This window comes from Montipora foliosa, chromosome 10 (assembly GCF_036669935.1).
Source record: "Montipora foliosa isolate CH-2021 chromosome 10, ASM3666993v2, whole genome shotgun sequence".
Taxonomy (NCBI): Eukaryota; Metazoa; Cnidaria; class Anthozoa; order Scleractinia; family Acroporidae; genus Montipora; species Montipora foliosa.
The window spans coordinates 27,803,083-27,820,035 of NC_090878.1; the positions used below are offsets into that span (position 1 = coordinate 27,803,083).

General features: G+C 39.9%; 1 protein-coding gene and 1 pseudogene across 1 annotated transcript in view; one reads left to right on the forward strand and one right to left on the reverse strand.

The window, feature by feature from the left end:
- Positions 1 to 4,333: 4,333 nt before the first annotated feature.
- LOC137972715 (uncharacterized) overlaps positions 4,334 to 16,953 on the reverse strand; it is a 40,602-nt gene continuing 27,982 nt past the window's right edge. The window contains exons 4-9 of the mRNA XM_068819439.1: positions 14,989 to 15,136; positions 13,743 to 14,069; positions 12,993 to 13,298; positions 11,848 to 12,156; positions 10,215 to 10,346; positions 4,334 to 6,981 (exon numbers count right to left, since the gene is read on the reverse strand). Of these exons, the coding sequence (XP_068675540.1) occupies positions 6,368 to 6,981; positions 10,215 to 10,346; positions 11,848 to 12,156; positions 12,993 to 13,298; positions 13,743 to 14,069; positions 14,989 to 15,136 (1,836 nt within the window). The 3' untranslated portion in view covers positions 4,334 to 6,367. The remainder of the gene's footprint in view (positions 6,982 to 10,214; positions 10,347 to 11,847; positions 12,157 to 12,992; positions 13,299 to 13,742; positions 14,070 to 14,988; positions 15,137 to 16,953) is intronic.
- The window catches only part of LOC137973314 (uncharacterized), a 2,711-nt pseudogene continuing 1,229 nt past the window's right edge, over positions 15,472 to 16,953 (forward strand).

Below are 16,953 nucleotides of genomic sequence, written 5' to 3' on the forward strand. Positions count from 1 at the left end.
GCGTGAATATGGAATATAAAAAGTTACGATCAGCGACAAACATTTTGGAATATTTTTGCAACGCTCAATTTTGTTATTCTACTTTTGGCTGCACAAATAGATCGCAAAATCGAAAGTGACATCGCTGGAATCCAGCGGGCGCCGTGATTAAGTTACTGCGGCATGTTTACTCACCAGACAGTGAAACATCTGTGTCAAATGATGACAAGATACCGGGTTTTCGTAAGTTTCTTTTTCTGTCTAGTTTTATAAAGTCTGACAATAAATGAGCGATTTCAAATCAAAGATCACAATCGCCCACCATTGTTTCTGCAAAGTCAAAAATTTACTCTCCAAGACGAGATTATTTATCACCAGGTAATTCCATCATTTTGGGAATAGCAGCTACTTTATTGTTCATCGGTGTCACAATTTTTCACTGATTTTTGGGCTTATTCTGTTAAAACTCAAGCACGCTTCCAACAGACCTGTTTATTTTCGTGAACCTTTCCTGCTTACAGGGCAATACTAAAAGTATCCTCAAACAACATATTTGCTATTAGAGACAAAAACCCCTTCCTATTTCATTACGTGCGTGAAGAGAAAAAACTCAATCGTTCCAAATATGCGCAATATTACAACAAACTAAAATTTCCGGATGAAACCTTTTCCTTGAATAATGAAGCACAAAATAGACGACAAATTTTCTTTCAAATAATTCTTGGCTGTCACATTTCCAATTATTATTTTTACCTGAAGACTGTGCAGAGTTGATGACAGATCCACTTAAGGTGTTCGATTCGTTCTCTGTCTTTGTTGAACCCATAAGTTACTAGAGGATTTTGCATTTGGTTTCAGTGTTCTACATAACAGTACACTTGGTACAATATTAGAAATGCAGCTCACTTTGATTTTGGCTCGACGGGCGACAGATTGTTGTCGAAGTCCGTTACTCGTCGCTTTTAAGATTCCACCGCCTGTCTTGTTCAGTATCCAATTGACTTGCCATTATTGAGCCTCATAAGGATATATTTTGTTCAAAGATCCACTAAAACGCCACACACGTTACATGACTTTCGACGCCATTGCCGGTTAAGTTAATACTGTGTCCACCAGAGAAATCTACGCATTTCCCACTACCCACTCGATACTAAGAAAAAACGCGCAGAAGGCTCTATGCACAAAGACACCACTTAGCAGGGGAGTGACAGGCAAGACTTTTACCGACACGGAAAAAAAAAAAAAGAAAAAAAACAAATGAAACGCAGATCCCGACTGGGTAAATAGTCATTTAATTATACAAATGAGGACAATAATCAAAATTCGTGTTAAACGGTATGAATTTGTGGATGTAGTTGAGGGCTCTGACTGAGGGTGCTTTCGATTGACCATATTCCGGAATAAGAATACATGGAATATAAGTTAGGAATCCTTCGTTTTTACGGACATTCACACTAAAATTGTCAAACATCGGGTCACCTCGCAGCTCTTACAAGGTCTCACCTGATTGGAGACCACCCTTGAGGTTTAACAAAAGAACAAATAACAGAAACAATGGACCCTAGGCCTAAAACAAAAGGGCCATTGTTTCTGTTACCCTAGGCCTAAAACAAAAGGGCCATTGTTTCTGTTATTTGTTCTTTTGTTAAACCTCAAGGGTGGTCTCCAATCAGGTGAGACCTTGTAGGAGCTGCGAGGCTACCGCAAACATCTGCTAAAATGCTATTTTAAACATATTTTTATTATCCTTGCTGCTTCGAAACACTCCAAACATACCGTCTTAAATCATCACTTCACGTATTCTTATTCCGGAATAGGGTCAATCGAACGCGCCCTAAGTGAATAAAGACACGAGTCCGGTTAGCTCGGTAGGTAAAGCATCAGGCTTTTATTCTGAGGGTCAAGGGTTCAAGTCTCATATCGGGAAAATGAATTGGATTATGTTGGTCTAGTAAAGGAAGCAGTACTAGACTTGTGATTATTTCCTTCATGTTCTTTTTGAAAATGGTTCTTTTGAAATTGTTTGGTGAACACAAGTGAGGCTAAAAGGAAATACTCAGCTAATTATGTTGTTCACAACCCTGTTACGAGCAGTCAAAAAATGAATTTTAATACACTTGTTGCGAATCAAATACATAGACCCTTTGCATAAATGCTGAACTTGATACATCCTTAGCCTCGTGTTTGTGTTTCAAGACAAAGGATTTTTCTCATGAATGTGAGGCTCAGGATGTATCAAGTATTGTTATTCAAATTTGGGCGCCATTTATGCAAAGGGTCTATGCGGGTTACATAAGTTACAAAAGTCTATTGTCTTCAGTTTACCGTTTCTGTCGCACCATAGGGTCAGTTTGCCTTTAGGTCGCATACGTTTGGCTTCCATATGTGTTAGGCCTTATCACGGTTTTGAAGGCCATTTTGACGGGTAGGCAAAGTGTGTCGCATGTCAAATAATTTTCGTTAAACGCTAGTTCGGCATGGGTCGCACTTGGCAAAGTAAAAAATTATGAATCGCAAACTGAAGGTACAGGGTAAAGGATTATAAAGACCAATTTTTAGGGACTAGCCTTCGTTAAAAGCTGCGTAGTAGCGTTTTCTATTTTTCCATACATTTGTTTGTAATTGTTACTGAAAATTCGCGGGAAAAAAAAATTACAAACAAATCTATGGAAAAATTGAAAACGCTGCCGGGCATCTTCTGTGAAAGGTTAGTGCCTAAAATTTGGTTTGTACAACCTTTTGCCCTGTACCTTCAGTTCTCAATTCATAATTTTTTCACAACTAGCGTTTAACGAAAATTATTTGACATCGGATTCCCATATAAACACTACAAATTCTTTACGCTTTGCCTACCCGTCAAAATGGTGGTCAAAAGCGTGATAAGGCCTATTCTGCTTCTGGTCCTGGAAACATACTGGCTCATGAGATGGCTGGGTAGGGAGCGTTCTTGAGGCGCGGACGGCAACCATTGCTCAGTATCTTTTCTCCATTAGAGATGATTAGAATAAAAATCTGTGAGACATCTTTGTCCTGACACGCAAAATGTTCTCTTCCGGTTGCCATCCGCGCCTCAAAAACGTGCGTGCTAAAGCTCCCTATTATTGCAAGTTGATGCTGAGTCGATCTATGCTTTTACAATTGCCGTTTTGTCCCTGTGAAAGAGCTGTAGGTGAGCGAAGAAGTTTCTTGTATGCCGTTTAGGTGCTGTCTCACATTCAGCTGCAAATGCCCCTTCACCTAATTCAACATTGACAAAAGTTAGATTGCTGCTACCTTCCTTGTCTTCTGATTCCCCCTTTACAGGCTCAAGCGAAATGACCGATCATGATCCCGCACTTATTGCATCACTTACCAAATGCTGAGCAACTTTGTTGGCGGGGTTAGTGATGGCTGCCACGACAAGCAAAGTGGTGTTGCTGTCCCAGTCGTAGGTGTTGTCTTATTCGTAAAGTTTACTTGCTCCTGCTGGGTACTTTGGGCGGATTTTATTTTATTGTTTCCTTCGCCATGGTCTGACTTGATACTCAGCTAATTATACGAATGAGGATAATAATCCAAATTCGTGTTAAACGGTATGAACTTGTGGATGTACTTGAGGGCTCTGAGTCAATAACCAACGACCCGAGCCCAGTTAGCTGAGTCGGTAAAACATCAGACGTTTAATCTGGGGGTCATTGGGTTCAGGTCCCACCCATAACGGGCGAGTAAATCATATCATGTTAGTTCAACCTTCTTTTCGGCTTAAGGAAAGCGGTAGTGGATTTGTCATTATTCCTTCATGTTATTTTTGATTTCATTTTAGTTGTGTTGAAAATGGTTTCGTGAACGAAAGTGAGGCTAAAAGAAAGTACTCAGCTAATTACATGAATGAGGATAATAACCAAAATTGGCATGAAACGGTTTAAACTCGTAGATGTAATAAAGGGATCTGTCTCAGGTAGAGCATCGGACATTTAGAAGAGGGTCACGGGTTCAAGACCCAAATCGAGCGAATGAATTAGATCTCGACTTCCGTTCAAAGGAAGCAGTCGAGGAATCGTGATTATTTCCTTTGTGTTCTTTTTGATTTCATTTTAGTTGTGTTGAAAATGGTTTCGTGAACGAAAGTGAGACTAAGAGAAAGTACTCAGCTAATTATATGAATGAGGATAAAAATCAAAATTCGTGTTAACAACAACACGAGCCCGGTTAGCTCAGTCGGCAGAGCATCAGACTTTCAATCAGAGTGTCATGCTGGGTTCAAGTCCCATCGTGACGATAGTCGAGGAGGACTCCCTTGAGGAAAACAACACATAAGAAAGAAAAGAAAACCAAACCCCTTCCCTCGATCACGCAACACACTACCATGTACTACTTAATTCACAAGAACTTTATTAACTTATAAACAATATAAGAAAAAAAAGCAAGGAAAAAACTAATCATAACGGCTAATCCTAAAATTAATCGAGTTCTTAAAATTTAAACTAATTCCTAACTAATTCGTGAGTAAATACAATCCTTAAAAGCGTCTAAAACGATAACTGCCATCTTTCAGGGGCGTAGCATGAGATTTTGAAGGTGTACGCACACGAAGAATGTTTCGAGCGCCCAAAGAAGGACGAGCTGGGAACATTCTCCTCCAGAAAAATTTTATGTCTGTTTTCAAAGAATTCTGGGTAGATTTTGGTTCTAGATCCTTGAGTCCAAAATTCTGGATTTAACGTGTTGCATTCGTTTGGTCAACTCTTTCGACACTTTTCAAAAGCGTCCAACGATGTTGGATGATTTTGGATCCGTTTGGTCAGGCGTCTATGGGTTAATGAAAAGATACTGAAAATACTCACACAGACAGACCAGTGTCACTCGAAATTTAAAAAACGTGGCCCGATTTTATAATTACTAAAAGAAATTAATGTCTCCATGGAATAAGGATGCCCGAATTTGAGCTGTACGCACGGGCGTACGTGCGTATATGGACGCTACGCCCGTGTCTTTGACTTACATTTACTACAGTTTACTATGCTTAAAGTTTTCAGGCCAGTTCCTCTTCACTGTGTAAACATTTCCTTGTGGCAAAACCACGCTTCAGTCGGCTTCTTGTTCTTTGAATATTGTTTCTCGCCCGAACTCCTTCCGTTCAGTCTTTTGCTGCTGTTATCCTTTTTCAGTCCTTCTTCCTCCTACTCTCTTTCTGTCAGTTCGGTTCATAAGTCGCCGTTATCAAAGGGATTTCGTCTTTAAAGTCTTGTCGCGGCTCCTGCTAATGGCTCTTAGCAGTGATACACGAAAATATCTTCTCCACCTTCAACTTCCCTCTTAACGTTCGTTCTTCAACTCTTTTTCTTCTCCAACTGGCCGCCAACGCCAACGTCTTTTACAGATATATAGTTCAAATTACAACATGCATTTTTACGTGACTACATAACATCTACATCTACATGTCCCTGCTCTCGGCAGTGGCTGTTTTTGCTTAGGTGCCCTTATACACCACAAACCTTTTTAGAGACATTACGCCAGGCCGACCACTTCTGCTGCAAAGAGCATACTCACAGAGGACAGCCACAACGCCGGGAACTTCGTCCCCTACTCTTCTCGAATAGTGTGTGGGTTCTTTAACGTCCCACAGGGAAGTTATAAACATGGAAGATATTTGTAGGACGGGGCCTACAGTTTTTAGTCCATATCCGAGAAGACTTAAAAGTCTAACCATTTGCTAATGTAATTACAAAGGTAGCACTTTCTCCCCAGTTATTTTAAGACACTGAGTTTTAGTCCTGCCGGAGTCGAACTCACGACCTCCCGCATGGCAGCCCGGTGCTCAACCAACTGAGCCACCGGTGCGCAGTGGCACTAACAACACTAAAAATAAGTTCATTAACACTAAGACAGGTAATACACTACGCTGCAAGGAATAAAAACAACACTTATCGGCAATATAGTAAATACTAACGAACTACAATAGTAAACTAAGACGACAACTAATTAGAACTTTATGACAACTTTCACATCTCACTCGTGGCACTTGCAAATGCAACAACTAGTTATACTATATAACATATTCTGGTACACTATTTGTCCCCATACACCAAGTAACTACCGAGATCCCAGGGTTCCCCATATATATCCTAAAGCTTGGTTTACATTGCGGCATAAGCATAACGAAGTTCACACTTGTTGCATAAACATAAGAGAAATTGACGTATACGCAAGCAGTTATTAATGTAACATAAGCATAAGCATAATAAAATAAAAACGATTCCTTTTTCTTATGCTTATGCTAATCCCAGTTTACACAGCTAAGGCTTATGCCAACTGAATTTTAAAACGTTTATCATTTTGCAGAAAAACCTTCCACCTGAAGATAAGCTTTATTCTGGGCGATTTCTGCAGTCCTTTCCTTATCGCCGAGTTAAGAAAGGCTCTGCTGGCAGGCTGGGTTCACTTTCGTTTTACAACAAACTTTTGTTAGCAAGCCTGATAATTGCTCTTTCTTCCTTTTTAGTGTGAATTTGCTTGGGATGAGCGACTTGGTATCCAATGTGTCCACCAATTCTTCTACCATCGAAGCACTCAATGATCTGTTCGCAATCGAAACAAATTCCAGTATCCTCTTTTTCCACGTGGTCGCTTCCTCTTTGCTGGTGTAGTCGATGAAGGTCTTGTGACGAAGACTCTTTGGTATGTCCTGCGGTTTTACGTCATCAATCTTCACCACGATCAAGGACCTGTTTTCGTCGTTCCGCGCAGCTCTAAAAAGGGCCATGTCCATCTCATCTTTGCAAAAACCGCTGGATAGATAGTTTCTTGACATCACAAAAATCACTTTGCGACTGCTGTACACACTATCCGCCATGTTATCGAAAAACGCTTTGCCGGGAATGAAGTCGCGGGAGTGAATGATGTACTCGATATTGCTTCCATCGAAAAGAGGTTGCAAATTGTCTTTCACCCAGTCGTAGTCTTTAGAGCTGTAGGATACGAATACATCGTGGGTGAACTGACAATCAGGTCCTTCTTGAGCATCTGTGAAAATAACACACATTCACTTTCACTTTATTAACAAACAAATAACTATTGTAAAAACATGTACAAACACCATGGTAGCCAACAGTTAGCATGGCTATTCTAGGCAGGCCACTTACACGACGACAATATGACTGGCTCTCACAACAAAGTAAGCAAAAAGACACTTAGAAATTGACAAGAGTTACACAAACAAGAATTACACAAACAAACGCCTCGTACGTAAGAGAGAAAAAAAGTTCTAAAAATGATTTGAGGTATTGTAGGTAACTGTTAAAGAAAAGCCATATACGTTGAAAGATCAATGAAGCGCATATCAACATTCATCTCCACAATTTCAAAAAACTTTAGAAGCAATTCGTTCAATTTTTGTTTAAAGTGTGTTTTCCTCAACCTCGTTCCCAGGCCTTCTCTTCCCTGCCTCTTTTGTCTCCCCAACGACAAGGGAGGCAGAGAATAGAGACACTGGGAACGAGGTTGTGTTTTCCAAAGCTGGCGAGGTTCAGAGGGGATATCTGATACCAATCCATATTTTCGTACCATTTCTATAGAAGGGAAATAACCGTTGGTTTGTTCTCGACATTTGAACGTGGAAGTTTCCAGTTATTGCATTGGCCCCTTCAAAAGGGTATTTTATTTCGCAATTGTACTAAAAGAAGTGTTATAGAGTGTTTTCACTAACGTGATTAGTACCCTTGTTTTTCCACCTAGGCAAAAGAAAACGTTTGCACAGTAGTCCATGAGTAGGAGCTTGTCTCTCCCATACAAGCCCCATGAGTCAACCTTTGCTCGTATCTTTCTATTTTTAGAACGCCACGAGCTCTCCGGCACTGCATGCACTGTTTAAAATGGCCAATCAGAATATAGTCTTTGTCTAACGAAGACAAAACTAGCAAAAGCAATGTATGAAAACTGTGCAAATTGATGTAAATGGATGTAAATGTGAGTCTCCTGCTGAAGGGTTAGTTCTAAAAATGGAAAGATACGTGCAAACATTGACTCAAGGACATAGTGCACATGAAGGCTCCTACACATGTGTTCCTGGTTTGCATAATCATAGAGCTCAATTCCCTGAGGATTAGTTGGGGACACCAACATGGCCGACGTTCCTTTGTTTAGGGACACCAATATGGCCGCCGTTTCTTTGTTTAGGGACACCAACGTGGCCTCCGTGACATCACGTGAAAACACTCTATATATTGAACCTGGTGAATGAAATAAAGGCATCGATCATTACTCGGGGATACTCGGAAAAAATCCGATTGCTTCTTTAAAAGAGTCGAACCTAAAGTCTTGTTCACATTATGTCACGATTGTGATCGAATTATAATCGAATTAAATATGAAGTGGGTTCACATCAACTAATTACAGTCTCTGATTATAATTTGATTATAATTACTTCAAACAACCTCAACGGGGTTGTTTGAAGTAATTACTTTGCGTAATTGAACAGAATGGCGAACACGTGGTGGTATGAGCCGACGAAACCTCAATCGCTTTATGGAGCGAAGATTTAGATTTGTCATCTTCTGTTCTCAGAAGCTATCCTTGGTTCTCTCCTCACTCAAGCATGGTGATGATGATCGTGGCAGCCACGCGATAAGGTGCCATTTTTTCTCACTCTGCGATGTTACCCTCCCTATTGTATTTGAATTTTCGCAGACGTGAACAGAACCATAATTGAATAAAAGTGAATGGAGTATGATAGCCTGAATTGCACTTCCGTTGAGCATAATCAACATTGAGTGTGAACACGGCTTAAGACTACTAGTTCGGATAATAATTATCATATACAGGACATATAACATCTTTCAGTTCGATGGCAAAAATGCTTGTTTGTCACATTTGTCACTTGAAATAAGTAAACATAATTGCTAATCACACATGGGACCGGGTGCTGAGACGCTTTCCTAGTCGCCCGTCACGTGATTTGTCAGTTGAACCTAGTTAATGGCCTGGCTCCCACGAGTCTCCGATAGCTCAGTGCTCGAGCATCCGAACTAGTTAGTAATTGGAAGATCGTAGGTTCAACTCCGGCAAAGTCCTCTTAATACCACTTGTGAGAATCATTTGGGTGACAGTTCCTTTCACGTGATTTTTGAAATAAGATTGATGTCCAGTCGAGTGTCGACAACCATTTTTTTCTTTCAAACGAGTCGAGTATCGTGTTGTATCGAGATTATCGAGGAAATGAAAGCAGTTGTGTTCGTTGAATACGTAGTGCGTCGATTGCTTTCTTTTTTACCCTTTTGTTTTGTTTATTATACCACTCTGTCTCCTTCACCTTTCTCGAGGTGAGCATCCTTCGAAAAGGTCTGACAAGGCGCTCATAACCAGAAGCCTACAACTCCAATACTTGGGTTTCACTCACGTGATCAACAGCCATGTTTTTCAACCAAAAGAATAGAAAGAGTTTGCATAACAGTTGAGTTCAATTCCCGGAGGATCGGGACTTCAACATGGCCGCCGCTTCATTGTTTGGGGACTCCAACATGGCAGCCGTGACGTCATGTCAAGAATACTAGTAGCTCTATGTAACGGCATTTGATCAAGCTATTTTCAGACGAGTTATTAAATAGGATTTGGCTTGCACGAGTGAAGAGTTCCGTTCTACAAATACAATGAAGTTGTAGGATCGTAGTCATGGGATGCTGGTTTGACTTAGATCGCAGTTTGCAAGAAAATTCTACAAAAGTTTGGGGGTTTAAATCCCGCGGCAAATTTATTTGCTTCACGGTTTGAACAGGTATTCACATGATTTCGAGTACGATTTGGGATACATAATCTTGAGAGTAAATTCTCCTATGGCTAACGAGCGTTGCACGAGCCGGAAGGGCTAACGAGGTAAATCATGCATGAGATAACTCTTATCGTGTTTATTTCGAGTCATGACTCACTAGCCCCGCCTACATTAACGTTATTCACTGAAAATGACAACCACGATTGACATCGACACTCTAGCACTTGTGGAAACGAACAAACCACTTCCCCTCCCCCCCCCCCCCCCAAAAAAAAAAAAACCTCACAAACTCTGAATTAAAAGGTTGTTACTTTCCCCTAACCTGGACGCCATTTTCTTTCATTGCGCTTTCGAGACGTTCCTGTCAGTTAATTTAATTTCAACTTTCTGCTCCGTTTGGGATTAATTGACGAGTTCTTGGCCAATGAGCATGCTGAAAATTTGCATGGTTAATTTTAACTTTTGAATCGGTTTCTTATTCCGATTTACTTACATTTCTGAGCAAAGAAAGCCATTTTACGCTTCCGCCTTCTGTGCCGCCAAACAAGGTAGCAAAACAACGTGACCATTAAAGCCAAAATGAAAGAGACCACTGTGACAACTGTTAGAATCCAATGTTTCTTCCCTGTGGATGCGATAAAACACACAAAACGTCAACTGGGCAAAAGACACAAGCCACCTGAGTTCCTTGACACTTGACGCTTTTCAAGAGTTTGTCATTGTTTGTTGTTGTGTGCATTTCTGGTAATATCTCTAAAGTGCCCCTGTGATCAGAAAATCAATTCTTATTTTTCTTTTGATTGCAAAGCTATTTTAACTAAGCGGTAAGCCACCAAAGTTTTAATAAGCTGCATTCACACTCTAAATTTGAAGCTACTGAGCCTTTGACGTCACTTTTTCCTAGATCCAAACCTCTTAGGTCCAATGCGTGAGTAATGGCGGACCGTGAAATCCAAAACTTACAATCAAAGCAAACTGCCTTTGGATAGAAATCAAAACACAACATTTTGCTAGTGAGGTGTTAAGCAAATACACTTTCAAAATCTGAAGAAAAAAAGGAAGTGATTTTTTTTATCACTTCGACATTTTAAGCTTTTATAAAGTGTTGCAATAAGTAGTTTTAAATGGTGCACAATCTGTCCCCATAAGTTCTATTACCCACTTCAGCATAAAAACAAAATCACATCTTCATGAAACTGGCACAGTTAAATACAATTCCTGAATAATTTTGGTAACTATAATTTTCACAAGATGAAACATACCACAGAAACATTTAACTCAAAGTCTTCAGGCCTCTGTCCACCTTTCAGTTATATAATTATCCAGTATCTCACTGCTACTCGTAGGCAGACCTCAATACATGTTCACTGGATTTCACTTCGTTACCTCATGCTTTCTCCCAATGACAAAGAGATTTCAAGAAAATGAAAGAAAAGTATATGTTTGAAGTGCGGGTTATAGATGAAATGTAGAAATTACCCTCTAATGTAACTGGACAATTTCAACATGCAGTTGTCCCTTATGGACACTAGAAACATTCAGTTGGCTTCAACGAGATTCGATTGACCTCTGCGACGCCGGTGCTATGCTCTACAAACTGAGCAAGGAATCCACACAGTTGGTAGCATGTCAATTTGGTGGGATCATTTGTTACCATGAAAGGATTCAATGGTAGAGCATCACAGAAGTCATGGGTTCGAATCCGGTTGAAGCCGCCTGAATTTCCCAGGTGTCTGTAGTGTAAGAAACAACACTGTTTCAATTTCCAGTTAAGTGCAAGGATCGCTTCTACATCTCGTCTGTAACCTGCACTTCAAACACATACATTTCTTTCACTCATCAAATCCTTTCATGGGAACGAATGATCCCAACAAATTGACCCGCAAGTCCCAGCTGTGTGGCTTCATGGCTCAGTTGGTAACCCATTCCACCAGCATAGCAGAGGTCATGGGTTTGAATCCCGTTGAATTTGCAGCCTGAATTCTTCAGGTCTTTGTAAGAGACAATTGTTTAAATTGTTCAGTTACGTGAGAGGATGGCTTCTACACTTCAGATTTCAAGAGAGTCAGCCCAAAATAGATAACATGATCCGATCAATGTTTAATGTACCAATAATCATCACTTACCAGACCCTTTCGTTGTTACAAACTGAGCAGAACTCTTTGGTCCATCACCAGGAGAAGTGTAGGCCAACACCTGCAATTCATATTCTGTAGATTCTTGCAATCCAGTAACAGTCTTTGTGTAAACTGCAGCATTGGAAGCGTTGACCAACTGAACATTTGGTTTGTCTTCTGACCCTTTCCTATTAATAAGCAACTTAAATCCTTTGATTATTCCATTTCTGGAGCCTGTGGGTGGCAGCTGCCATGATGCTGTGACACTTGTAGAAGTGTTTGCAGTCACTGCAAATTTACTGGGAGCTTTTGAGGGAACTTAAAATAAACAAATCAAAAAATAATAAATGATTCTTGTTCATTAATTCGTGTTACATGTGTTACAAGGAAAATTTAAAGAAAATTATCAAGGTTCTCTAGGCTTTGGTACGTAACCATCGGTGGGAATTTCATTATATCCTGTTCCACTGTCCCTAACGGTGGGAATGGTTTCTCGCACTCACTTTTTCCTTGATCCCAACCATTTTTACGCTAATCCCCACAAACTGAGAACCTGGAACAGGCTATACAGCATCATTAAAAATAGATATGTTCTATACAGAGATAGTTCAGACTTGGAAACTTCTAGAAAAAAATACAAAAGGAGCATTAATTCGGTTAGTTGTCTTGTTTGTGTGTGTTAGCAATCTGGTCTCATGTGATCTGAAAAGCGATAGAAGAAGGGACTTCCGTGAGGCTGAGGTTAGGGTTACATGTAGGGTTAGGGTTCGAATCCCATTCAAGCCTGGATTTTTTAGTCTTCCTTTTTATTGCTCAACTAACCGTAATGATCTTTCCAAATTCATTTCATTCTATTCTACAGCTCAAATATATATCTAGGTTCATACTTTCCATAAAAAGGTTTACTTTTGTTCAGGGAAAAAGTGATGACTGGAACATTCCAGTGGTACGTACAAGTACATGGAACAGGTGCACATGCAATGTAAACTAATGTAATAAGCCATGAAAAAAACTAAAGACAATATAATCTGCAGCCTTAAAACAAAGACTTTCGTTTTTTACCTATACATTAATTTAAATGGGTGACAGGCTGACTTACCTAACTTAAAGGGAGCCTTGTTTTAACAAAAGTTAAATTGAACAATATCACTTACTATCTTCCTTTGTTCTTGCGAATTCAACAGAACTGTTCATTCCATCACCAGCGGAGGTAAAAGCCAACACATGAAATCCATATTGTGTAAATTTAGCCAATCCGGTGACATTTTTTGTGTACATCGTGACGTTGGAAACAGAAATGTTTTCTAGTCTGTTAATATCGGAGCCTTCTTTCCTGATGAATATCTTAAATCCTCTAATGATTCCATGTCTGGAGTCGGGGGAAGGAAGCTGCCAGGACGCTATGATAGCTGTAGATGTGTTAGCAGTCACTGTAAAATTGCTAGGAGCTTTTGATGGGACTGAAAGATTTTAAATGCAGCAAAGACAAGAAATCAGAAATGAACTTTGCCCATGGAGTGAAATGTGATTCAACCATTCTCAATTGAAAAGCAACTTTCTTCCTTTCTTCCCAATAATTAAAGGAGATTAATTTCATGAAGGAAGTGACATTTTAAATGAAGAAAGATGGCTTGTTAGGAACAAAAATAATCTAAAATAAATGAATAAATCAATCAATAAGTATAAACACCATGGCATATTCCACATTTGCAAATATGTCAATTTCTTTCAACTGCATTTGACTACTTTCTCCAACACCACATGGAATAATTGGAGATAGAAAATCTATAAGAAAGGATCAGCTGTGTCTATGGCCATAGGGAATTGCAATTTTCATTGCTGTAATTCACGACAATGCCCCCAATTGACTATACTAAGCCTGAGAAACTGAAAGAGTCCCTTACCATCTTCCCATGTCCTTGCAATCTTCGAGGAACTCTTTGGTCCACACCCCACCGAACTGAAGACGCACACTTTAAATTCATATTCTGTGAATTTCTCAAGCCCTGTGACTTCCGAGGAGAAAACCCACAAGCCATTCTCAATTCGAACGATTTTGGCATCTTTGATAATTTGTATCTGTGGTACGTTGGAGCCTTCCCTTTGGTATAGAAGTTTAAAGGACATCAACTTTCTTTCGTTGTAGTACCGTTTTGAAAGTTTCCAATAGGCAGCGACACTAGTCGACGATTGTGCAGTCAACTTGACAAGAATAGGAGCTTCAACAGGAACTGGTATGAAGAAAAAGGAACTGCTGAGTACAGGAGAATGCCGCACAAGTCCAGAAACACCGTTGCTTAATTCAAATGTGCTAGAAAATCGTTCTTTTCACGTAACTTTTCAACCCATCCAGTCTACCTCTGAAATGTGGATTATCTACAATTCCAAAGCTACTATTGTCAATTTAGGACCCTTAGCGCTTGAAAGGGATTATGGGAAATGAATAAAAATCCGAACCCCAATGCCTAAACTCGCTGGACTCGAACCTGGGAATGTTGGATGAATAACCCTTTCACCAAACCACTAGAGTACCGCAGCGCTATAGCCAGAAAATTATTTTTTTAATTACGTCAATACATTTTTTCTTCCCAATGTCGCAGTAAACGTGTATTATCACCAGCTAAGAAACAAGTTTAAACAGGAGAAAATGTGGATTACCAAACTTCAAGAAAAAGCTAACCATTTTAAATCAAGTACTAGACTTAACCACTATTCAGCAATGATTTTATATATACTACTTCGTGTTGATAAATAATTTGTGCAATTGTAAGCCAGTTGATCTTTAGTTGTTACGTGGATAAAAACAGTTCCTTTGCAGTGGGTGCTCCAGGTTGCAACTTTAACTTTTTTTTTTCTTTTCATCTGCTACCACAAGTCCTGGGACAGAGTAATCTAAATTGACGATAACAGTCAATCCAGAAAAAGCTTGGAATCGTCGATAATCGTCATTTCAGACGTAGAGGATATGTCGAACTTTTACAATACTAACAGAAGGCTGTCAAGTACTATTCCTGAACATATACCCATGTATAAAAAAAACATATACGCATGCGTAAAAAGTTCAAATGGAGTTCATTTTTTCATTTCTAATTTTGTCTTTTTAAATAATTACATGCAGATGGATCTGCAAAACTAGAGATCATGAGTTACCTAGAGATTTAAGTGCTCCATAGAGCTCAACTCTCAATGCCTTATGACCAAAAAAGTCAATTGGCTGAAAGCGGATGAAGCGCGCTATGATAACCTCCTCAAGATTATGCTTGACAATGTCATTTCGCCCAGTATTTCCGTGAAAGACCTGCAAAAAAAATTAAATTTATGCTCACAATTATGGACGGTGACGATGATACAGATGATGACAGTAGCCTGAATATAAGCTGAAGACAGACGCCTCTGTTTGGTAAGACAAATGGTGGCTCGAGCGGACATGGCGGACGGTTGCACACTTTCGAGCTCCGATGATAATCAATCTGTGGGCGCTGAAATGGAATCGTTTTTACCTAATCTTGAGAGTTCTGATTTACAACATCTTCAATTAAAAGGAGATCGGTTGACCTGGAAGAGTAATTTGGATCCATTGAAGAGTTTCGGGAAGTGCAGCTTGCAGCAACAGGGAAAGTGGTCGTCGCCTGGCGGGAGCATGAAACAGTTTGAAAGCACCGACAAGAATCTTATCATCAACTGGTACAGTAAAAAGCAACAAACTCTATGTTTCCAGGGACGAGATGGTCCCACTTTAAAGGATAGGTTAGTTAAATTAGTTCATAACATGCCCGGAATGACAACTAACATTCTGGACTTGAATACATCTACGGTTGCCGTGCAAACTGAGAGCCAAACAATGTCGCCTTCTGCGTTGTCTGAAGGATCTTATACAAGTGGTATTCAACAAACATCGCCCGACAGAGAAGGACAGGAAAGTTTATTCCAAGAGCGACCGTATTCTGTGATGAATGCTGACATAGCCTGCGAGCAGGCCCTCCGAGGGACTGGGGTTGGGGTAGAATGAGGGCCTGCCCGCATGGCTTTGTATTTTGAATGTCGCGTCCAAATTTTGGACGCAAAATACTGATTGGCTGAAATTAAATTACCTCGTGACGTCACCATTGACAAGCTCCGACAACAAGAAAGCCTCTTCGCTTCGCAGAGATGAGGAGGTCAGAAATGCGTCTGAGAAAATTGTAGAATGTTGCAATTTACCATAACTTTACATAATTAAAGGTCGGGCAACGCGATGCAATGGCTTCTCTACTGGAAGGAAGGAAGTTCTATCTCTGTTATCCACAGGATTCGGGAAAAGTCTTATTTCCCAACTGTTTTTCGTAGCGGCCAAAATACGAGGGCGACTTCATGTCACCGTGGTAGTTTCCTGTCCTCGACAAAGCATTATCTCTGATCACATTTAGACAAAAATGGGCATTTCGGCTGCCTCTGTTGCTGATTTAACGATAGAGAACGATAGAGGAACTCTACACGATTTTAGCAAGTATTTGGTTAAGCCGAAAAGGCGGCTCCACAAATGATTGCTCGATCTCCTCGTAACTCCGCAATACTCCGATACACTTGAAAACAAAATATTCCAATTTTCAAATTATTGAATTAGTAAAATACATATCTATAACCACAAATACTCGATAAACCTTTGAAATAAAATGGTGTAGGTATTAGAATATCTGTCTAGTATTAAAGTGTGATGTAGCAGTTGTAATGTCTGTATTTCATTAAAATAAATTAAATAAGATAACTCCACTTCACGTTACTGAAATTTGGCAGCAGTTGTGGTCGACGAGTCTCACACAGTGCAGATGCGGTCAGGGAAAACGAATTTCTCTATTACGATTCCCGCCGTTTGAAGTTTGTGTGCTAAATTTTTCCCTGACGAACGAAACACATTTTCCGCGGAAGGGACTTTACGAATTACCGTACTGAATATTCAGCTACGCTTTACAGCATCAGCAATAGTTGTTAGGCTCTTCTGGCGAAGGCTTCATTCCTTAACAGTTTTGTTTTTGAGTTTCTGCCTCGAGCAAATTGAAATACACAACGCGTGGCTTTCTGTTTTCTGTTTTTTTCAATGTTTACTTCGGGTGCGCGCTGATTGGATAATTTTTGACA